Genomic DNA, 24,411 nt, shown 5'->3' on the forward strand with positions numbered 1-24,411 from the left:
GCGGCTGACGGGTTCCGGTGTCGGGCGCGGACGTGTCGGCCGGGGCCGCGGAGCCGGAGGCGCTGCCCCTGCCCCGTCGGAACAGCGGCCGGCCCGGCGCCGCCATGTCCGGCACCAGCAGCCCCGAAGCCGTGAAGAAACTGCTGGAAAACATGCAGGGAGACCTGCGGGGCCTGAGCCTGGAGTGCAGGAAAAAATTTCCTCCCGTCAAGGAGGTGAGGAGCGGCCGGGCCGAGGCGACGCTTCGGAGGGACCTCCCTCTGTGCGGGGCCCGGTGGGACCCGGGTGAGGGCGGCGGGGCCAGCGGACCCGGGGAGGCGACGTGTCCCGTACCGCGGAGCGGGGCTGCGGCCGGGGGTCGGCCCTGACAGCGCCGAGCCCACATTGCTCCCCGGTGGTGTTAAGGTAGTTAAAGTTTGGCTCCGGCTCGGTGCCGTCTGGTGATTGCTGGTGCTGGCGGCTGGTGCTGCTGAACCTCAGCAAGCCTGGCAGATAGGAGCTGAAGTTGGTTTCTTCTCTCTCTTCAAAAATTCCATTCATAAACTTGTGTTAGTAGGGCTGCGTCTGTACTTTTTCAAATCTTACTTTGCTCTAAATGCTACCCGGCAGTTCAGTGGTCTTAATTGCAGAATCTTCAGAGTATCCCGTGATGGAAAGGTCCCGCAGGGACCGTCGGCTCCAGCGGCTGGGCACACACGGTGCTACCCAAAATTGGAACCCAAACACTCGGGCTTACTGTCCTGTGTATGGGAGCAATGTCCAAATGCTCCTCGGCCTCTGGCAGCTCAGGGCTGTGCCTGCTGCCCTGCAAGCGTGGCATTACTTCAAGTTAGAGGCAAAATGTCTGATTTTCCTGCAGTTAGAGGACATAACTGTGTTTCTCTGGTGTGTGTTATGTAGTTTAGTTTAACTTTTTCCCCATTCCTACTTGTTTGTTTTGTTTTTTTTTTTTGAATAATGTTTATTCTACACAACAGCAGAAGGGAAAAAGTACTGATGAGTTAACTCAGATTAAGCTGCAGAACCAGTGGAGGACCTGGGAAACATGAAGAAGACTTTGTCAGTTTGGAAGAAAGTAATTATGTGTATACTATGGCATTAGTTCCAGTTAAGTCATATAAAGCACAGTTTGCTTGAGCAGGTGAACTGAAGTGACCGTGCTTGCTTTGAAAGGCATGAAGGCACCTGCAGTGTGTTACCTGTGATTGCAGGTTGTGGAGGAGCGCTCGTGTATTTTGAGAAATGGTGTCTGTAAGTCATGCAAGAACAAGAAGTGGCTGCTGTCAGAAGAAAAAAAGTAAATCTGTGTGTTTTAGGGGAGGTCAGGGCACCACTTCCGTGCTGTCCTGTGGTACTGTGTGACTCCAGATGGGCTGTTTGGCACCTGAACCAACTTTTAGTTGTGGTCATGTTTAGTCTCTTCAAGATCCATGAAGGGGATGGGCAATGCAGTTCTTAAGTCACTGCTTCTAACAACACTGCATTATGTTTGCCATGCTGAAGGTTTGAATAACCTTTGTATGTGCAATACTTGATTAGTGCTGAGCGTGTTTGCCATATTCCCATGCGAGTTTGAACTTCTGTATCTCCTTTTATATTTCCACTGCAATTTTGCATAGCTCACTTTGTTACTGACGCACTTTGGATGAAGTTGTTCACAGTTGTTGAGAGTTCGGATAGTTGAGCTTCTGGAGCCCAGCTGTGGCCTCAGAGAGTTTTAGGCTGAGCAGGACGCGTGACACAGCTGCAGGAAGTGATCTTATTTCCTTGCTGCTGGAAGCTTTTTTTTCTCCCCCTGGTTCTGAAGGAAGCAAGTATTCTTTACTCTCAAATAGCAGCTGCTAGACAGGTATTTTAATGCATTAGTTCTAATTGTGATTGGATTTGGCTGGAGCCATCAGAGGAGCGGCATGTTCTTCTGAGTGTCTGGGAGCAGCACCAGCTTTTTGAGCTATGCTCAAGCATAGGATTTTTGAAATATATTTTTGCTACTTTCTAATCACAGAATCACAGAATTGTAGGGGTTGGAAGGGACCTCTAGAGATCATCGAGTCCAACCCCCCCTGCCAAAGCAGGTTCCCTACACCTTATTTTTCACTCTTAAAACACTGTTCTCATCACCACCACCATCTCCATTGTAACTTATGAGATACTTTGCAGCTTCTGTGCAACTTGCTAAAACTTCTGTGTAACTTAATGAAGTTACTGTACTGTGACGGGCCTGAAGCAATCGCTGGGATTGAAATTGTGCTGCTTGCAATAGCTGGGGATTTAGTAACGGGCCAACCTTACTTCTTAGGAGTGCAGAAAATACCAATTACTACTTAATTTCAGACCCACATTTGTTACTGGGTGTTCTCATTTTTTCATGTTGGATGGGTGTATTAATCCCTCTTGGTGCTTCCTCAGATTGGCCCTGACTGCAGGAGTGTACTCAGCATGAAGGCTGTACAGTGTTACCAAAGTGTGATTATAGTGCCTGTGTCTATCATGTGCCAAATTAATATTTCACGTCTACAAGTAATGACACTGCTGAAGAATTGCATTCTTATTTTCACACCATATTTCCATTTCCCAGTTATGGAAGAAGGCATCAGCCTGAGATGTGATAGAAGCTTTCAGGGCACTTGTAAATTAAACAGTATCCTTGGAGTTTGAAATTACAGAGGATGAAGCAGTCTGTAGTACCAGCATCGGTCGTGCCCGTGTTATCTTGAGTAATCTGACATTTCTGCCAGGCAACAGCAGTGCTTGGCTATTATTCCCTTGTTTTTAATATGCTGGGCTCTAAACTTTGCTCCCTGTTAGAACATTATAACGCTTAATTTCTGACTGGGTGAATTGTGTGGCACACACAGGCCTTTATTTTGCTTTAACCTCTGAGTGACTTGGGCTTAATGTCCAGTGCAAGTGTGTGGGAAGCAGGCAGCACTCCCCTTGGCCAGGCTTGTGCTGTCAGCCTTAAGGATTTAGAGGAAATGCTTCCTCTCTGATAGTTAAACAGCAAACCCTTAACTGGATCTGGATCTTTTTAACTGGAGCAAGAGTTCTGTCTTATCACAAAACTGAGATTTGTGCTAAAAGGGTTACCTTCTGGTTTTATTGCTGGATCGTAACACTGCAGTGACATCAGAGCTGGGTGGATGGCTTCAGTGTTAGAAATATGATGGAAAATATTTGTATTTAGCAGAAATAGCACAACTGAAAGGAGGAACATAAGCGTATCCACAAAGCACTACTCAGTCTGAAGCCCAGACTCGTTACACTGCTGTTTAACCCTGTGTTGTTCACACAGATGCAGCCCAGCCATCTCGGCTTTACAGCCAGGTCTGTAGGTTGATGGGTTGGTTGGTTTGTTTCTAATAGCTGTAAAAGCAAACTGAGCTTGGGAAAACACAGCAAAAAAAAGATTTCTGAACCAGTTCTGCACAGTTGGAGACACATGGTAAGAAAAGGGAAGGGGTGGCACTGAATGCATGTCAGGGTGGGCTTGGTGGGGGTCAGGGATGCTGTGGGCAGGAGCTGCCTACTGCTGAGCGCTCCTGTGGTGGTGGCTGTGTGTTTTGGGGTCTTTGCTGCTGGGGTGAGTTGGAAGTGTAGGTCTGGAAAAGGAATAATATTCAGCTCCATCAGCCTTACATGGCTGTTCAGAGAAGCTGAAGTTGTGTGTTTTGTTTGGTTTTTTTTAGCTCTGGGTTCTTTGGTGCGTTGAAGTGCTCTCTGGGGACTCCTGAAGGGGGTAGCATTTGATATTTTGACTATACTAGTTCTCTCCCAGACCTGTGTTTGAATCAGAGCAGAATTTGTTTAACTATTTATTGAGCTGTGTGTGTCTTTGGCATACTGAAATACTTTTGAAAAAGTGTTGTCAATTGATTGCCTCTATCTAGGAAAAATAATAGAATCCAGTTTTGCAAACTTATTTTTCTTCTCTCATAAGTAGCTACTTGCAGACAAGCAGCCTTTTTAAATTATTTAAGGAGAAAGTAAGTCATCCACGTTTATGTAGCTTCTGGATAAAACAAATATTTGTTGGAATTGCTTAATTGCAGTGGAAGTGATGTGGGCTAGCTGGGCGAAGAGATGGGCTTTTCACTTTCTGAGAGGCTGTCTGTGTTCTGTGAACACAGTTGTTGTTCACATAGCTTGTCCTTGTAGCGCAGTCCTGTCTGCATGGGGATCTACATGCAGCTCTATTCTCTGTGTTGAATCACTCTGGTTTTAGGGGAAAGTGCTGGTACTGAATGTGTCATAGGGCTGATATCAAAGCATTGGTTTAGAAGCCTGCCTTCTGGGTAACTGTATGAAACCACGTGTGAGGACATGCTGCAGAATGTAAATACATGCTAAAAAGTTGCAAAACAGTTAATTAGAATTCTATAATGGAATCAAAGAATGGCCTGGGTTGAAAAGGACCACACTGATCACTGAGTTTCAACCCCCTGCTATGTGCAGGGTCGCCAACCACCAGACCAGGCCGCCCAGAGCCACATCCAGCCTGGCCTTGAATGCCTCCAGGGATGGGCATCCACAGCCTCCTTGGGCAACATGTTCCAGTGTGTCACCACCCTCTGTGTGAAAAACTAGCTTTTAATGAGATCTTCACGATTTCTATTGCAACTGTAAGGTACAGATTAAAAATAATAATAATACTAATAAAAGACTAATATTCAAACATTAAAAATGGGTTTGTTCCATAATGGTAGTTTGTTCCATAAAGTCTGTTAAATGCAGTTTAGTACACACCTATGCTAAGAAAGAGAACGGCATGCTGAAATGCTGTGTGATTTGGTCCCTTGAGTACCTGGGTGTATTCCTTGCATTGATTGTTTCTTTGAGAGCTCTGTGTTCATGCTGCTCTTGCAGTGGAAAGACGAGAGCCAAATGGAACTGGCAGAGATCTTTGTATATAGGCCATTTCCTATAGGAGTAACAAAATGTGGAGCTTTCTGCTATAATTTCATTAAAATGAGTTAAATTCTGAAGCTGTAGTGTACTAGGAACTTAACCTGCACCGAGCAGGTTGATCAATTATCAGATTTTCCTCAGTAATGTTTCAGAAGTGTGTAAAGCCATTAGTTGTTTTGTTTTCTTTAATGGGTATTCACTTACACTGTTTCAAATGTTCCTTCCAAATACTATTTAACTGATTTATAAAATGCTTATTGTCAAAATTGGGCAGCTTGCACTCTATCATGTGTCACCCACATGAGACGCATTATTCTGTGGTATTCTTTGGTTTAGTTGGTTTGGTTTGAAAGGCAAGCACTGATATTTCCTATAGTTCTTCTATAGAACCTGAGCTTCACCAGTCGCCATGTCTGTTAGCTTCATGTTTGGAATCTATTCATTTTGCAGTGTTTTTATTGAGTATTGATCTGTGTACAGTAATATCTTTTCAAAGTGCATTTCTAGAGGAGCGTTGTATATGCAAATAGTTCTGTTTGTAAGACTTAATTCTAAACTTCACGTCATCATTTCAGTCTCTGATGAGAAATACTGTGTTTTCAAGAATGCCTGACAGTATGATTATAGACCTGATTTCTCTGTCATATAACACTTTATAATTGAAGGAATGGAAAAAAAAATCAACAGCATTTTGTGTACTTCGGTCTATCTGTAAACTTCTCATGTTAGGCTTCAGAGTAAGATTAAGGTGCTGAGCTTTGGGTATCTTCATTGATCAGTTCATTCTGCAGTTGTTTTAGTCCATTTAGTCCATACCTACTGCACATGAAATGCATTCACAGAGTCATAGAATCACAAGGTTGGGAAGGACCTACAGAATCACCTCATCCAACTGTCAAATAGATGGTTACACTGATGTCTTTTATCTCGGCTTTCAGCGGCTAGCGCAGAAGAACGTAGGTCTTCTGTCTGCGTGTAGTAGTCTCAGATATGGACATTCAGGCATAGATACCTGCAGAGAACCACTGCTGGTGGGTCAGGTTAATGCTCCTTAATTCTTAAAGCCTCTTCTTAAACTGTCTTCAGTGTGATGGGAGTTTAGATACATAAATTTGTGTGTCTTGATCTTTGACTGAATCCCTGTCTCCCTCCCATGGCTTCCTGAAAATGATACAGGGAACCTGTAGCAGAAATTCTTGTCAACTCAAGGTCCAGCTTGTGCTCAAACTGCCTCACACCTGGTGAAAGGAAACAACATCCAGCAAAGAGCTGTTACTGCCAGAGGTCAGTCTGACTAGGTGACTGCACCCTGTGCTTGTACCAGGCTGTTCGATAGACAAGCTGAAGGCAGAATTAAAATCTGCAGCTCTGAAGCTGGATTTTATGTAGATTGATGATGTAATTGTATGTATGTAAAGCATGTAATGAAATTTTAAGTGATTCATAATCAGTTGTGTTGTACTTGATGGATCACTCAGAAGTGTGTCAGTGCTTGATGCAGGCTATATCAGGATGTCCATATGCTGTGTATAGATACATAAGTTTAAATTATATAAATATAGAAAAAACAAAAATACATCCTGTTTCTATTTTACTGTGCAGAAGAGAAGTATAACTTGAAAATTTGTTGCTAACTGCCTGTGTTTGTTCTGTATTAAGTCTTGATTATCTTTTTTTGTCCTGCCAGTACCATTGCTTCTCAGTACGGGATTGTTGAATGCTATTCATTCTGATTTGCTCTATTGATTTGTATGTGATGGTTTTCAAGCTGAGTTGTAGTGTATTGATTGTCAAATGAAAACTCTCGATATGAAATGTTTGCACTGCATTATCCTAACCTCTACATTTGTGTCAAGTGAGCTACCTCCGGAGGTATCAGCTCGAATGTAATTAACTGGCACCTCTGGTGGCATTATTGATTGTTAACCTTCAGGATTCTGAACTGTCAGCTTGCAGTATTTGCAGCCCATTTCAGAAGGTTTATGGACCACAGGAGTAATGATTCCAGTCATGTGAAATAGCACTTCTAACATCACAGATAATACTGCAGCTGGAAATGATCTTTTTGTTGTTGTCCTTTTATATATAAAAAAATAAAGTCTGCAGTAGCATATCTTGAATTGGTCAAGAAAATTTGAGGTAGGTTCAGCTAGTGCTACTGTTTTTCCTCAGCACGGAGCTCCTGTAATTGGGAATGGCACCATCCTTGAGTACAGTCAAGTCCAGCAAGAATTAGTTTGATATCTTCAACTATAGTCCCTCTTCTTGGGGTTAGAAATGTGAACTAATAATTTCCTCTATCAGTAGATAATGATAGAAATTAAAAGCAGATGAGTTTTGTTTGCATCTCAGGTGAACTGTGAACAGGAAAACTGTTTTCTATGTGAATAGATGCTGACCATCTCTTTGTAGTTTCTTGTCTTCAAATGCTAAATAAAAATTAAATGAACTTTAGAAGTGGAAAGTATAATATTCCTTTTGATTATTATTATTTTTTTACATAGGGCTGTTTGACAATTCACATAAATCACCAATTCCAGACAGAAAGCTGAAAAAATGTAGCTGCTGCTTTTGGATGGAAGGTTTTATGATAGTGGAAGTGGTTTGCTGATATTAAATATTCAGTTTCTTGGAAAACTAATGCTATTATAGTGTGATTGCTAAGATACTGTGGCAGGAAAATTAGTTTGAGAAACCTATGTAGGAGTTATTTTTAGAAGTGGCTTGAAAGAAAGTTATTGCTTTCAGTTTTCCCTGCTTTCTTTGTACATGACTCTGGGATGGCACATACATATGAGCAGTGATTGCCACAGGTTCACGTTCTCTGCAGCCTCCCATCAGATAGCTGTAGGCATTAACAAGCTCTCAGCATAGTCTTCTTTAGGCTGAACAAGTGCAGCTCTCACATCATCTCCACCCCTGTTCATCACCCCTTCTAATGGTCTTGGTAGACCTCTGGCTTCATCCTATTATATCAGTGTCTGCTTTACTCTAGCGAGCTTGAAGCTACTCTTGTGAGAATGTTGCTGGAGCACATTGTGCAAAAGACTTAAGACTCCCTTCCCTTGCTGGTTACACTCATACTAATACAGCCCAGCCCACTGTTGGCTGCCTTTGGTAAGGGCTCACTCTGACTTGCATTCCTTTTTGTTGTATATCAGGCCCCTGCATCAGAGCTGCTTTCTGGTCAGTCTGCTCCTGGTTTCTGCTGATGTATGGGATTCCATTATTACAAGTGCAGGAATTTGTGTTGAACCTCGTGAGGATCTTACCAGCTTGTTTGGGTTCCTATGAGTAAAACACAGAGTTAAATTTGTTACCCAAATTTGATATCTGTCTGTAGGCTTTACAATATAACCTGTGCTGCTAATAAAGATGTTAATGCAGTTAGCCCCACTGCCCATCCCTGAAGAGAAACATGAGTAACTTGTCACCAGCTGGACTGATGCTACTTGTAATTATTCTTTAAGCTGACAGTCTGGCCAGTCATCAACTCACTTTGTTGTCTGCTGGTCCACACCTCACTGATTTGACTGTAAGAGGCCTTAGACTATACTATAGAGGATGGCATCAAAGGCTTTGCTATAGTCGAGGCATACAGCATGTGCTGCTTTCCCATTACCTGGCCGTGAGCTCACTGTAGAAGGCAATGGTCAGGCTTGTGCTGAATGCGTGTTGGTTGTTCCTGGTCACTTTCTTGTCCTGCCTGTGCCTATAAATGGCTTTCTGGGGGCCTTGGCCCATAACCTCCTAGCAGCTGGTGTGGAAGTCTGAGTGTTATTCCTTTGTTTCCTTCGAGATGTGCCTGGTGCTTACCTCTTTCTAGTCCACTAAATAGCCTTCCTCCATCGCCTTGACCCTGATCAGTGGTGGTTTGCAGGCCTGTATTCATCTGGTTGGCTTAAGTACTAAGCTCACATACTCTCAATCTGCTTCTGCAGGTGGTGGTGCCTGGTTACTTTGTTCCAAACCAGGAGAATGTGAGCAAGCTCTAATCCAAGTACATTAAATCATTGAATACAATAATTCCCTGTGAGTACACAGTGCTGTCAGATCAGAACTAGCATTTCACCAGTTTAAATCACAGATAGAATGTGTATACATATATAAAAGAGAAGGGTCTGAGTAGGGATTGTATTCCTGAGGAGGATAAAAATACAGAAGGAAATTACAGTGCTTTTTTGCACAGATGTGGTACACTTGAGTGCTTTCATGATGCTGATTTACTGCGTGAGTTTTTGTGGGTGTGCCTTTTCCAAATAATAGTTTTGCAGCGCAGTAATTGTCCAGAATGTACTTTTGCAAAGCAAGCCACAGTAACATTGAATTGAGACAATACTTTAGGCAGGAGAATCTCTTAGATAATCTATTGGATGTAGGGCTAGTGTTTCAGTGAGAGAGGCAAATAATTACAGACAGTAAAAAAGGGCTTCTATGATGTCTTTGCTTGTGAGAAGTAAAACGCTATTCCAAATAAATTCAGGGTTATGTATTCAAGTATACTGTGTGCCATTACTCCTAATGGCCATTGTTTGTTTGGGCTACCAGGTAACACAAGCATTGTGACATCGGCTATACTGGCATCTTGGAAGATGCAGAACTCTTGGAATGAGTCCAGAGGGGGGCTGCTAAGATGATCAGAAGGTTGGAGCACCTCAGCTATGAGGAAAGGTTGAGGGAACTGGGTTTGTTTAGCTTGGAGAAGAGAAGGCTCTGAGGAGACCTCGTTGTGGCCTTCTAATACTTGAAGGGAACATATAAACAGTATGGGAAACAGCTGTTTACGAGGGTGGATAGTGATAGGGCAAGGGGGAATGGTTTCAAACTGAGACAGAGGGAGATTTAGGTTAGATGTTAGAAGGAAGCTTTTCACACAGGGGGTGTTGATGCACTAGAATGGGTTGCCCAAGGAGTTTGTGGATGCCCCATCCCTGGAGGCATTCAAGGCCAGGCTGGATGTGGCTCTAGGCAGCCTGGTCTGGTGGTTGGCGACCCTGTACATAGCAGGGGGGTTGAAAGTCGATGACCAGTGTGGTCCTTTTCAACCCAGGCCATTCTTTGCTTCTGTGATCCTTTGATACTGGAGGCTGATCCATTCCAGTTAGGTCTGAGAACTTGCACAGAGTCCCTAACGATTTGCAGAACTGCCACACATCAGGTCAGCTGTTACTGGGCTGTGGGTACTGGTGGCTTCCCATTTCGTCATCCTCAAGGGCAGCCAGTAGAATTGCATATTTAACGGTTCCAATATTAACTAGTATTAGAGTTATAGATCTTTATAGTCTGTGTATTTTATGTGGAGAAATGGCAATGTGGGAATGGAATGTTACCTGGTTGTTGACCTTCCTGAGGGTACGTTAGCCCTTGCTTGGTGTTCGAGTGCTAAGCAGAAGTTGAAGAAGTTGATTGTCTGTTACCTGGTTGGTGCAAGCTGTAGGGAAGCAAAGCGATGGTGGGGTGAGTGCTTGAGCCCGGAGGGTCCTTCTGGATTTTGCAGTGACATTATAGACTGTTTGAAGAGAAGCAAAACGGAGTATCCAGATGAAATTGATTTGAATATATGCTATCACTGAGAGCCTGTTTCTGTTTTTCATCAGTGTTTCTCCTGCCAAAACTGAATGCTACAGTTACTGCAGCGGAAACATGAAACAAAACGCAATAGCGACAAGGTGTGCTTGAGGCATTTTATTTCAGTTCATTTCACAGATGTTAAAGTAGCAGAATAGGAGATGTAATTGAGTAAAGGCTTCAGGTATGCTTGAGCTTTGTTATGGTACAGGAGTTCTATATATTTGCTTAGACTACAGTTAGCTGTGGTGCTAATGGAAACTTATATAATGCTGCTTTTACAAGTGGTGACCGCTTAAAACAGGTGCTTTATATTTATATGAAAGTAAATTACTGTATTTATACCTGGCCATACGCTTGGTCAGCGTTGTAATGTTCTTTATTAAAATATCCTTTTCTAATGGGGCAGTGACCTCTAGAGTGCTGTAGTAATGTTCACATTGGTGTAAATTTGCAAGTTTAATACTTATGATTACTATTTGCCAAGCTAAACTAAGCCTATCCAAGTTTACATTTATACTAATGTCTATAGAGTAGCCAGGTAACTGTTTGTATCCTCATTTTTTCTATTGCCTGCTTTTTCAATTGAAGTCCTTTTTTGTGAATAAGTGATTAAGGATAAAGGACACTGAGGTGCTGGAGCAGGTCCTAAGAAGGGCAGCAAGGCTTGTGAAGGGCTTGGAGAATATGCCCTATGAGGAGAGACTGAAGGAACTGGGGCTGTTTAGTCTGGGGAAGAGAAGGCTGAGGGGAGACCTTATTGCTCTCTTCCAATATCTGAAAGGTGATTACAGTGAGAGCGGGGCTGGTCTCTTCTCACTGGTGACAGGTGACAGGACGAGGGGAAATGGCCTCAAGTGGAGCCAGTGGAGGTCTAGGTTGGATATCAGGAAAAACTTCAACAGAAAGGGTTGTTAAGCACTGGAATAGGCTCCCCAGGGAGGTGTTTGAGTCACCATCTCTGGATGTGTTTAAAAACCATTTGGATGTGGTGCTCAGGGACATGATTTAGGGGAGGGTTGTTAGTTAGGTTAGTATGGTTGGGTTGTGGTTGGACTCGATGATCTTTAAGGTCTTTTCCAACCTGAACAATTCTATGATTCTATGTTTTATGTTTATGGGGGAGTATGGTGTTTTGTTGTTACTGTTTTCTTTAATAGCATGTGTGTGGTGTAGTTAGTTTTTAATTGTAAACAATTTGATTTGTAATTTTAGTAGAAGTTAGAGAACAAAATACAGTGTGGATAATGACATAGATTCCTATGTCTTGTGAAGAATTTCTGTGTTCAGAGTGGTAGAACAGTCAAAGCTTTATTGGCTGCTGGTTTGTTTTATGTCATTTTAAAAAGAGTCTGTGCTATTTCATGTAAAGGTAGCAGACAACTAAATGAGAGACATCGTGTTGTAAATATTGTTTTTCTTCTTTGTGCGAAGTGTGAAGCATGTGGGAATATCATGCATGTGGGCGTTATTATTTCTTTGATTCAGAAGGAGTTTGTCACTACTGGCGAGTAAGAAAGCAATTGCCTGTTGATGTGATGAGGCTTAGTTTGAAGGTAACTGAAGTTGGACTGTGACAAATCCTTTGTATTAATGAATGGGAACAATTTATTGTGACAAGACCCCTCCTCGTTAGCTGACGATTTATAGCTGAAGTGGAACAAGGGTCGATTGAACATGTTGCACCATCTTAAGTTTTAAGTTAATGTAATTAAAATAAATGAAACTGCATTTGGCACACCTCAGTTCAATTATACAGAATATATATTTGCATGTTTCCGTGCGCTCATTTGACCCTGCTGTATATTAGTTTAGGCACTGTTGATGTTACTCTATAAATATTGTTCATGTGCAAACACTGCTCAGCAAGGCTGCTGTAATTCCCCAGCATTTCGCAGGTGTATTCAAATGATGGTAAGGCTGCGTGGAGTCTTCCTATGCTTACGTTGGGAAACAAACAAAAAAGCATGGAAATTTTAAGTTTCATTTTTTGAAATGTAGCTATTTTGAGAAATAACCTTTATGAAATCTTAAATTCAAAATCAGATGCTTCATTAGCGCAGTCATCTTTGTCTTGTCTTTCTGGGAAATCTTGTTGGAATAGGGTTCAGATGGAGGGGAATGGTTCTCTTTGGCAGAGCTACGTGCTGTCACTTCCTTGTTACTGCCAGCACAGACTGGCTGCTTGTCTGGTCGGTGCCATACAGCGACAGCACAGTTCTCTGAGCAGGAATGTTAAATCCAAGGAGATGTGGGAAGGTTTAGTGGGTAAAGTCCACAGAAATGTGGAACGGAATTAAAAGGGGCACGTGTACTTCCAAACTCAGCAGAAAAGGAACATGTTTTCTATTGCTTGGGAGAAACTGTTAAGTTTATTTTGTTGTACAATGTTTTATGGAGATTTCTTTGATTGTATCCAGAGATTCATAAGTTGTTAATGGTTTAAAAACTGGAAAGGAGCCATTTGAAGCGTATTTTGCATTTATTTTTTTTACACAGAACTTGCCAGTAATTTTAGTTTTGGAAGGCAAAGTGTCTGTATGAAATGCTCAGTTTCACTTGATTGCATTAGAAAACATGACTGGTGATTTATGCAGGATGATTATGTGGAGAGTTGGGCCCTTGCAGTGATTCATGGTGTCCCTGCTCCATTGCTGGTCCCTGAGCATCCCGTGGGCTGCTGGCATGGGAGTGATGGGTGGCAAGGTGCACCCCAGTGCTGCTCATGGGGATCAGGGGGCATTGATGTCAGTGGGGTGGCATGTTGGGGAATGCTGTGGGTACTGCTGGGAACGGAAGGCTCGTAGAGCTTGCATGCAGTTAATTTGTACAGGAAATCCAGAATACAAATTGCATGAGAAATTAGATTTTGTTCCAAAAATATTAATAGAAGTGTTAGCTTGCAAATTGAAAATGCTACTGCCTGACTTGAAGAACAGTGATAGAATTGAAGTGCTGTGTACCACATCAGTTATTATCTGGATTTAGTTGCTCAAGTGTTACGTATTAAACATTGATACTGTTACTAATATTCAGTTCCTTCAGCATTTCAACCTGATGAACATGACGAGTTATGATATATCACGAGTTGTTTCACAGGTGGAGGATGTACACAAACTGCTTGCCAGTTTTTTTGCTTGCTAGTGATGTTTCCTTGCATTCATAAGACTGAAAAATAATACACTGTAACCTGCCTTCTGAAAATCAGTATTATTGAATTTACCCTTTGTTAACTCTGCTCACTGAAAATGCTGCCATTTCTTTTTTTCTCCAAGACCGTACAATTTTATTTATCTTAGATATGTTTATTTCTTTGCAGATATTGATGTATGCAACAGCATCTAAACTACTTATTTTCCTTCTACAGGCTGCTGAATCAGGAATAATAAAAGTGAAAACAATAGCTGCACGGAACACTGATATTTTGGCAGGTAATTATTTGCAGTGCAGTGGGAAAAACAAGCTTGTGTTGTAGATCAAAATGTTAAAGATACGTCTTGGATATGTGCAATAATCCTAAATGCCTTTTAGTGTGTGCAGTATCAGTGATACTATATTCATAGGTACCTAGCAAAAAATCCAGGAATACTGAGAAATTCTACTTCTGTATCATGCTCGTGCTATATTAATGCTGCCTGAGCAAGGTCTCCATTTTCAGTGACTGTTCTAAAAAGTAATCATCCACTTAGAAAAATATGAAATTATTGAGCTTTACATTCTCCATGTCTTATTCAGTGCCACAGCTGCTGTTGAGTGCTTTGTGTGGAGTTCTGCAGATCCTCATCTGTGTGTTTACTGTGAGAGTGCAGCCTTTGGAGACTTGTACCTGGCAGGCAAAAATCCATCTTAATCAGAGACAAGGTCATTCAATTTAAGATGTACCATTGCCTTGAGGGACAGGAGATATTTTGTGAGTTGCGGCTTTGTAAGTGCTTAAAGCAGTTATCTCTGACTTTCCTCAGCTGTATTAAATAGCATGTAAATTGATGGCTTCTTAGCAATTGCTGGTAAAATCTTTGGCCAGATTTGAATGTGCCTGTGATAATGCTTGAGTGTCTGCCCCAGCTGTAGTCGAACTTCTTTACAGTGCTCAATTATTTGAAAGGTCCAAATGAAGTAGATGCAAAATTACATCTTATTTTGAGGTATGCAAATCAGATGTTGTTAAGGAGGCACTTTCTAGAAGTATTTGAACTAGCAGTCCCGTCCCTCAGTATTTCACTTTAATGCCTCTTTTTTATTTGTTTATTTTCTTTGTTTTTACTGCTGTCATGAATGCTGACATAAGTGGAAAAACTATGCCAGGTAATGTCAGCTATGCATCAAAACACACAAATGAACAAGAAAAATCTTCAGTTGGCCATTTGGGAAGCAAGCAACATTCTTTGACTTATTACTGTATAAAGATCTTTACATTTTAGAAAACTATATTTTTAATCTCCATTTCAAAGTGAGAAGATGTGAAGAATCGTTAGTTTAAGGCACGGATGGGAAGTCTTTTACCTTTCTGAGGGAACGCCTTCTGATTGTTGGTTGTGTTTTCTTATTAGTTTCCATTTGTAAGGCTTTTATAAGAATGTAGTTAGAATTTGTTTCGTTCATCAAAACAAAGCTGTGCAGGCTTGTTTCTATGAGGTCTGAGAAAACAAAAGGCACTCCAAGTTATTAGTTAACATTTGATAATACGGTAATGACATTTTTTCCCATTGAGAAATCGAGGAACAAAGGATAACTAACATTGTGCCCGCACATTATCCTACTAATTTAAACGCAATACCATTAAACAGTCCCAACTCTTTACGGACTCTTGTATTTTTTTATTATTATTTTTATTTTTTGAAGAAGCAGTTGTAACCTGATCTTGTAGATAAGTTAATATCCAGATCTCTGCTGTCTCTCAGCTGGTATTTAATATTATTTCTGAAGAAAGTTAGCACTTTTACATTAGCTGAAAAAGGCTGCTGTAGTTGTGAAATCTAGTGGAGTAAATATTTTTGACTGTTAGATGATTTATTAACATCTACCAGACATTCTTTTAATCTAAAAATATATTTTCATTAGGATATTATTATTATCATTATTTGCCATAAACTTGATTCAGTAAAATAGGTAACTATATCAGATTTTTTAAATTAAGCTGACCTGATGTTTTCTTGAAGCTATGCACTGTGTGGAATTGTAAGTATCAGGAAAACAGATGTCATTTTAAAATGACAAACGTACTGTGATAATACAAATTATCTATGTCTGGTTATACATTTAAATTGCTGGAATCCAAAAGCTTCTGATGTAACTTGTTTCTTTCTCTTGGAAAAAGTTGGGTAGTTTCAGAATCTTCATTCTTGGCAGTCTGCGTGTGCTTTGGAGCTCATTTATGAGAACTTGAGTAAATCCAAGGAGAAATCAGCTTGTGATTTATAGCATGGGAGACAGATGTGAGAAATTATTTCCACGTGGCTCTGAGATGTTCTGTTTTTAGATAATTCATGCTTTAGCTTTTGAAATTCTTTTTAAAAGATGACGGTCATGCTGATGGAGTGAAGTAGCCTTATTTTCCCTACATTTCTTTTTGGATGTGGTTCATTATGAAAGATGTCTTTTCAAATAAATTCCTAAGTAATTTTGGTATGGCAAAATGGAAGCACAGCTGGATATAAGAACATTTTTGTGTATTTTAAGACTGGAACTCATGTAGTAGTTGGTACCAAACTCGATCTACCAGATGTTTATTTCAACTTCATAAAGTAAAAGTGCTTGTACAGGCCCTGTTGTGAAATTGATTTTAGTGGATTAAAGAAAAAATACTGTAGAAAATTTTGGTTTTATTTAATCTCTATATTTCCTGTTAAATTCCAAGCAGTTTTGCCATTCAGAACTCTGTCATGAATCTTAAGTATTTTATGTTATCTTTTTTTTAAACAAATGTTTCTTCTTTCTGCTCGATGGTTTGAATTTGTTGGTGAATCAGAAATTTGTATGAGTATAAAGAAGCATTTGTATCCACTTGTGAGTGAGCTCTGTTGGCTTTGTCGTAGGTAGGCTTAGCCATTTTTTCATGCTGACACATGCTTAAAATTGCATCTTCGTTCGCATTTATGCTGATGTTTTATTATTTTTGGGGAGGCATTTGGTACAAGATCAGCCTCTTTCAACTGTACACAAAGTGGCTGACTTGGGCTGTCTATGTGTCAGTATTATCCCGTACAAGCTACTGTCTTAGGAAAATTGGTGCTTATTGTATCCTATTCTTTTTGAAGAAACTTGTCAGTCGTGTTTCAGTTTAAAATGTCATTAAAATACATTTCTGTAGTTTTACCTTGATGTTTCTGCCTCTTTTCAAAGTGTTAATAGCAATACTTAATAATAGACCTTCATGGATGGCCAAACTTCAAATTCTGCAATAAAAGATTATAAAATTGATAAACTTCACATTTTTTACGTGAGAATGTATGTTCTCTTTCTTTGTGGAGGTATTTGTGCTGTAAACGTGTCTATTATTACCAATAGCTAGAATGCACGTGAATGACATTCAGTATAAGTTCTTCACAACTTTCAGCCATGAGGAAAATTTTAGCGCATGAAGTAAGGATGTGCAGCTGAAGTCTTGAAAGGCTGCACGAATCACCAGTGCTATATAGGAAGCAGAAAAGCACTCGTTGGTCCGTACTTTGCTTTGACCTTAAATAAATATTTTCTTTTTTAATTTTATGAAGCTAATCTCATATTTCTAGAATTGCTCTTATGGGGAAAATATTTGTTTAAATGTCAGTGTGTTATGCTGTATAAATAATGAAGAATCTACCTGTTCACATTAAAACACTGGTTGGAAAATTCCAAGCCGGGTGTATGTATCCAGGACACGTGTCCAGGATTCTCCTGCTGTTTTGTTGATGGCATTTTTCTCTTCCCCTTCATTCCAAGTTGCTTTTGAGTACAGTTCTGAAGTGATACAGCACAGAAGGAAAAGGCTCCTGGAAAGTGAGTGGTCTGCACTGCGCAGACAGAAAGAGCTTTTGGATAGGCAGAATCTTACAGTTTGTAACAAACCAAATGGGCTCTAAGTAGATGTTTTGGATATGGAAAGTTGCTCAAAGACAGAGTATTGAAGAAGGAGAGAAGATAACTTGGAATTAGAGCATTAACGGTGGTTACAGCTGCATGCCTTAGCAGCCCGTTGTCGTTCTTCATTTGACTTTTCCCCGTGGTACAGAACTAACTCCCAGATTTTCAAGACTGGAGATTAAATTTTAATAGCTATGATTAACAGATTTTGCATTGTATTCTTCAAAGGATTAAAAATTGGCTGTTTCCATGTCTCTTTTCAAAAGCACTGAAAGAGAACAGCTCAGAGGTAGTTCAGCCTTTTCTCATGGGTTGTGGAACAAAGGAACCAAAGATCACTCAGCTGTGTCTAGCAGCCATACAAAGACTCATGTCCCATGAAGTTGTTTCAGAGGTAAGATCAACCTTTACATAAATTCCTAAGTGTTTCAGTGTGAGTAGCACAGACCCTAACTGAATGTGTATTTTTTTGTAGGAGACTCTTTACGTTACGAACATAGTTAGGAGAATATATTGCTCATTTTGATTTAAAAATGTAATTTAAAATAAAGCATTTTCCATAATTAGAAAACAAAATGTGGAGAAAGTAATTTCTAGAAGGAATTTGTGAACATTCAAAGAAAGCACTTCTAGTTTGCTTTCTTATAGCACAGGAACAGTCATTGATAAACCGGGTTAAGACTATATCCACAAAATTTATTCAATATGATGGTGCTATATATAGTGTTTGGTGCATGTTATTTTAAAAATAAAATAAGTGTATCCACATTTATTGTAACATTAGGTGATATGGTAGTGCCATTAAGTGTGTTAAGAAGTTGGTGAATATAATATATCCAAATATATATTTGTGTTTGCATGGTGTAAAATTATACTGTTATTTCTCTGATATGAACAGAAAATAAAGAGCCCACCTGAGTCTGGACCACACATTAAGAGATTTCTGTGATATTCAGTTACATACAATTGTGAAAGTGCTATTCTGACAGGTGTACACACGATATCAGTGATATATAAACGTCATAATTATTGGTGCAAAATGATTTTTTTTTTTTTTTGTAGGCTGCAGCAGGAAACATTATAAACATGCTTTGGCAACTCATGGAAAATAGTCTTGAAGAGCTTAAATTGCTTCAGACAGTTCTTGTTCTTTTAACAACCAATACAGTTGTGCATGATGAAGCACTATCCAAGGTAAGTATATCTTAGTGCCAATTACAGTAGTCATAATATCCAAGAGGAAAAACGGAAAGAAATGTTATGTATAAAGCTTTTGGAAACAATGGAAGAAGAGGGGAGATATCTTGACTCTTTTGAATCTTAATTGGCTTTGTACTGAACCTTGAAAATGGGATTTCTTTTATCTTCTTTTTCACTCTTAATTCCTCCATGGTACAAATTCCTAACCTAATGGGGACATTAAATAAAAAACACTGGGCTAATGCTTATTCTTCTGGTTTACTAAATTAGTTCTCTCTGTGTTCAAACTGAAATAAATGCACATAGCACAGCTTAAGGTAACAATGCAGCAAATATTAAAAGCTGCCCCCCACCCTACTTTAAATCTATCTTTTAAGTAGTGCAATTATTGCTTTTTCAGTCAGAACTGAAATAATATTATGGTACAGTTTTAAAAATGTACTGCTTTGGATATTATGTTTCAGCTGAAACAACAAAAAAACAAGTATTCTGATCTTGTTATATTTGTCATTTATAAGATGGGAAGCTACGCTTGCTACCCATCTGCAAATTATGAATTTCCTTTTGTTGATTCTATATATGTATTCCTTTTTTTTAATGTAAGGAATTTTTTTTACAGATCATTGCAAATTTCCATCTTTGTTATTCTTTGCTTTCCGTGTACTGGTTTAATATAAGAGGGTTTTGTGTTTCCTTGAGGGAACAGAATTTGAGAATATTTTCAAGGTGTTCTGTTCTGGTGAAGGTATTAAGAGTTTCTCTTTCCTTCAGATTTTGGAGAAATAGCTTCCCAGGAAGTTAGATGAGTAGATACTAAAGGTGTTGTTAATCTATTTAAGTAAGGAAAGGAAAAACATGACATGAAAACTAGGTTATAAGGGTTTGCTGAAGGCAGAAGGATAATGGGAAAATGTGTAGATGGCAGGAAGGAAACTCACTGAGGATTGAAGGGTTTGCCAGTCTGTTCATTTTGTCTTGAATATTCACACTATGACAAAGACTCTACATCACCAAATTGTTTCTTTATTCCACATGATGCTCATTTTCCATATTAGATGCTGTATTCTAAAGCAAAAGAATGTTTTTTGAATAAAATGTTTCTCATTTAGAATGTAGGATTCTTGGTAGCAGATGTTCCGAAGCAGTGTGCAATAATGTTGTTCTATCAAGACTGAATTTAAGCTGTAGAGGGAGGCAAATGTTTGCATAGCACGATTACTAGAAAATCTAATTGCTGTACAGATAACAAATTGTTTACAGCAGATTGAAAACTAGTGTATTTTAGAACTATGTAGTCAGTTTGGGGCAGGCTCTGACAGAGATAAGGAAAAAATATATCTTTGACATAGCAGTATGTCAAAAATTCATGTTTTTATCCAAGGCTTGGAATCACTAGAGCTTCTCAGTTAGTCAAATATAAGCCTTAATTAATATGAATAAAATAATGGATTGGTTTGTTTGCTTTTTCCTCACAAGAATATTTGGAGAACTATTTGAAAGGTTTTTTTTTTCCGTGTTGAAAAGTTCATGGAGAAAATGTGTTTGAGGCAGATGTGTGTTGAATATTCATCTTTCAGCCTGGCTGACTGAAACTCTGAAAATTACTGGTAAGCTTTGTTGTAGAGGCCCTTAATACACACACTGCAGTTAGATTAACCTGCAAGTCATGCAACATCTTTTGAAAGTCCAGAAGTGCATGATGTAATGCATAATCTAAATGGAGTCCACAGATAGTTCACACCAAAAAAAAAAAGGAAGTAAAGGACAATTCTGAATCTTGTATGGCAGCATATGGCACCATACCTGGGTGCGGCTGAAGTTCATGCAAGTGCAAGGACACAAAATAAAGGTAGAAGAGCAAGAAATACAGGTTTTACCACATATACAGATGTTAATCCTTAAAATTCATTATAAAACCATTCATTATTAAGTTATGTGTTAGAGGTAATAACAGATCCAATGGCAAACTATTTGGGTCACTGCCTGCACAGTGGCATATCAAAATATACACATTTGGAGGACTAATAGCAGGCCAGCCAATATGGTTATTAAAGTGTTGTGATTTATATAGTAGAGGAACTGTGTAAAGTTACCTATGTTTTAGCTTTGAAGTTGCCTAGCCTTCCTGTAATTGAGGTGTGTAATCCCGATGTCCTTATTGATGTTAATGTCCATACAAATTGTTTTATATAGTTGATTACTGTGTATTCTCGGTATGATGGTTACAGTTTTATTGGTGCATTGTAACATCTTCTGTTATTACCTCTTCCAGTTTACTTTCTGGGAGGATTACTACAGAGAATTTGTGCTAGTATAATCCATAAGAGTTATTCTGGTTCTTCAAATTTAAAGTGATTGAACTAGGTTTTTTCAGGCAACCTTTTAGCAAACGATAGTGGAAAAATATTCCCTAGTCAGCTATCATGACTCTTATCTAAAAGGTGAAGATTTACTGCTGTGAGCTGATCTATTTATTTATTTATTTTCAGGCAATTGTACTTTGTTTTCGATTGCACTTCACAAAAGATAATATCACGAATAACACTGCAGCAGCTACAGTCCGGCAGGTAGTTACTGTAGTGTTTGAGAGAGTGGTTGCTGAAGATGAACGATACAAAGGTGGGCATACTTTTGTCTCTGCTTGCTTTTTTTTTAGCCTGTTTTGATGGACATGAAATGTTTATCTTTTTCAGATAATGTTATAAAAGATCATAGGCATTACTCATTTTTATGGTCAGTTGTACATTTACTTGTATTTACGAGTGGTGAAATCCTCAGTACCAGTCCAAGTCAGTACAATGTAGAGAGATAGACTGATATAAAATAGTAAATCTTATTTATTTTTTTTCCCCAAAGTGTGAGAGCTTATCTTTTGGTTTGTATTGTGAAGGAGCTTGGGGTGAGGGAGCCACTTAGAGTGAAGATAACTTAGAACACTCAGTGTGGAATGGACCACAGCAGTGGTTCTGAAGAGGGCATTCATTGTAAAGAAGTGGTTGATATTCATGATCTGTGGTATTCCATCTAACCTCTATTTCTGTGATAAGCTGTTGAAGAATTACCTGGCCATTCTTTTAGTACATCTTAGTGATAACACTTAATGTATACTTGATTTTGAACAGTTCCTTGGCTCACAAAACTGATTTTTGTTTTCACACAGACATTATTGAACAGCCAGTTGCAGTTCAAGGAAATAGTAACAGAAGATCTGTCAGTACACTGAAGCCATGTGCTAAAGATGCATATATGCTTTTTCAGGTAGTTGTCAGCATATTGCTTACACATTTGCAGTTATGACTGGGTGCTCTCTTTTCTCTGTAAGAAATTTCAGAAATCTGTTTTTTGGCATATTGATGAGGTCCATAACTAGAGCTTCAGGCCTTCTTATATGTATTTATTGTAATTGGCAATAATGTGCTGTATCCCAGAGGGATGGTTGGAAAATGGAGGCAAAGTGGCATAGGAAAATGTTTTATTATATATCTTAAGTATGCATGTTGACATCTAGTTCTCATTTGCTTCAGCCACATGCTGCTACCATAGTCATACTTTCTGTCTTTGGTAATAGATATTAATGTAAAATGTGTAACAAAAAGTAAGGATTGAATTCAGTATACTAATAAAAATTTCTTGGCTTTGCAAGTCACTAATCTTGAGATATTTTTGAGGGTAAGAACAAACAGAATCACTGCAAGGATACTAACAATTTAAAATATATATATATATTATTTTATTGCACAAGAACTTAAGTAAAAGATGTATTTGAAGAAAAATTGCTTTGAAATTATTACTTACCAAGGATGCAGTGCGTGTAGATTTTGTTGTATTCTCAGGATATTAATACAGTGAAGGACTCTGCAGAAAATCTAAATGCTGTGTTTCTTTTTAAGGATCTTTGTCAGTTAGTTAATGCTGATGCTCCTTACTGGCTTGTTGGTATGACAGAAATGACCCGAACTTTTGGCCTTGAACTTCTTGAGTCAGTCCTCAATGACTTTCCACAAGTGTTTTTACAAGTGAGTAACTGTCAGAGAGAAAATTAGGAAGTCTTTTCTTCACATGTGTAGTAATGTTTACGCATCATTAACTCTTTAATTTAGCATGAATACCACTTTCAAAAGAAATTGTGACTTTTACATGTTTGATCTTTTATTTGATGGAAAAGCAGCACATGCTTTTTGACCACCTCTTTTTCTTAATTTCCATCACATTCACTTTGTGCACTTTGTGGGAGGCGTTGCTCTGTTTCTTATTTTATTTTACCAGTTGTATCCCATATGAAGTTGTGTTTTCCTATCTTGAATTATTTATGAAACTTTTGATGATTTAGCTGTGTAACTTAATGAGAACATTAACTTTGCAACACTTGCAAAATAGGAACAATTATAACAGTGATTTGTGTGCATCTGCTGCATACAAAGGCGCCATAATCTTATTTTTAGCAGATGTTGTCTAAATTAAGAAGCTTAATATGTAAAAAATGATGAAATGATGTACTGGTGGACTGTTTGTGGTTTGCAAGATACAGAAGAGAAGTACAAGTATGTACCTGAGCATGTGATTTCATCATGCTTTTTGGTAACTTTACAATAGTATCTGCCACTCTTTTCATGAACATTTAATTGTTACCAGGATTTGCATGTCATCAGGGTCCCTGATCTTAACAGTGCATGTAAATTAGATGCATAATCAGAACTACTGGTGGCAATTGAAGAATATCTGTTAATAATTTGTTTTGAACACAAATTCTTCTTTTGTTTTCTTTCAGCATCAAGAATTCAGTTTTCTTCTTAAAGAAAGAGTATGTCCTCTTGTTATAAAGCTCTTCTCTCCAAATATAAAATTCAGACAAGGTTCTAGCACATCATCTTCCCCAGCACCAGTGGAAAAACCCTATTTCCCCATCTGTATGCGCTTGCTGAGAGTAGTTTCTGTTTTGATTAAGCAGTTTTACAGTTTGCTGGTAAGAAATGCATTCAAATTTCCCTTATGCAATTCTGTTTTGCCGTGTATATGCCATTACTGTGGTAAATAATAGCATTAGTTAGTGGCTGGGAAGTGTTGATTTGTACTGAAAGAAAAAAAGTCTGAATATCATCTTTCTCTTGTAGAGAAATATATTGGTGTTCACCTGTGTGATACACATATGATTTTGTTAACTTAGGACTTAGATAAATTCTTAGAATGGATTAACTTGTCTTTTTTGTGCATGACTGGCTTAGTTAAGCCTGTTTTGATCTTATATTATTTACCTGGCTTTAAATATTGTTGACTACTGTGCTTTGTAAGTAACTGCTCAGAGGCTTTGGACCTCTGTTGTTAAAGCTGTTGACAGAAGATTCATAAAAGCACGTGTTCATCTGTTCTTTACCTCCTAAGTATTAAGCATTTACTTAAAAAAATAAAAAAATAAAAATAAAAATCCACCTTTTAAAAATTTGTTTCCTGTAGAGCATTTATTTTGTTCAAGTATCTATAAAGAATTTTAAAGCCTTTAATACAATTGCGTATGTGCCATTATCTTGTCAAAACTATACTGTGAGTATTAGGTATGGTTTTTGTATGTTTCTTGAGTAAATGCTTATTGGTGTGTATTTTTGTTTTTTAGATCCTGTGCAAAACTTGTTAGGATTGGACTCTTAAGATGACACAAAATTTTTGGGAAATATATTT

General features: G+C 38.8%; 1 protein-coding gene across 4 annotated transcripts in view; it reads left to right on the forward strand.

Annotated features, from left to right (window-relative positions):
* The window catches only part of MON2 (MON2 regulator of endosome-to-Golgi trafficking), a 65,241-nt gene continuing 40,830 nt past the window's right edge, over positions 1 to 24,411 (forward strand). For 2 of the 4 annotated variants that reach the window (XM_015855373.3, XM_015855359.3), the window contains exons 1-8: positions 1 to 215; positions 13,844 to 13,907; positions 17,805 to 17,932; positions 18,601 to 18,732; positions 21,228 to 21,357; positions 21,899 to 21,996; positions 22,629 to 22,754; positions 23,507 to 23,701. In XM_015855373.3, the coding sequence (XP_015710859.1) occupies positions 105 to 215; positions 13,844 to 13,907; positions 17,805 to 17,932; positions 18,601 to 18,732; positions 21,228 to 21,357; positions 21,899 to 21,996; positions 22,629 to 22,754; positions 23,507 to 23,701 (984 nt within the window). In that variant the 5' untranslated portion in view covers positions 1 to 104. Of the gene's footprint in view, positions 216 to 13,843; positions 13,908 to 14,211; positions 14,782 to 17,804; positions 17,933 to 18,600; positions 18,733 to 21,227; positions 21,358 to 21,898; positions 21,997 to 22,628; positions 22,755 to 23,506; positions 23,702 to 24,411 lie in introns of all 4 variants that reach the window. The other 2 variants (XM_085536664.1, XM_085536668.1) reach the window with 2 other exon arrangements.

Source organism: Coturnix japonica, chromosome 1, assembly GCF_054131305.1.
Source record: "Coturnix japonica strain WE chromosome 1, WE-NBRP24, whole genome shotgun sequence".
NCBI classification, from domain to species: Eukaryota; Metazoa; Chordata; class Aves; order Galliformes; family Phasianidae; genus Coturnix; species Coturnix japonica.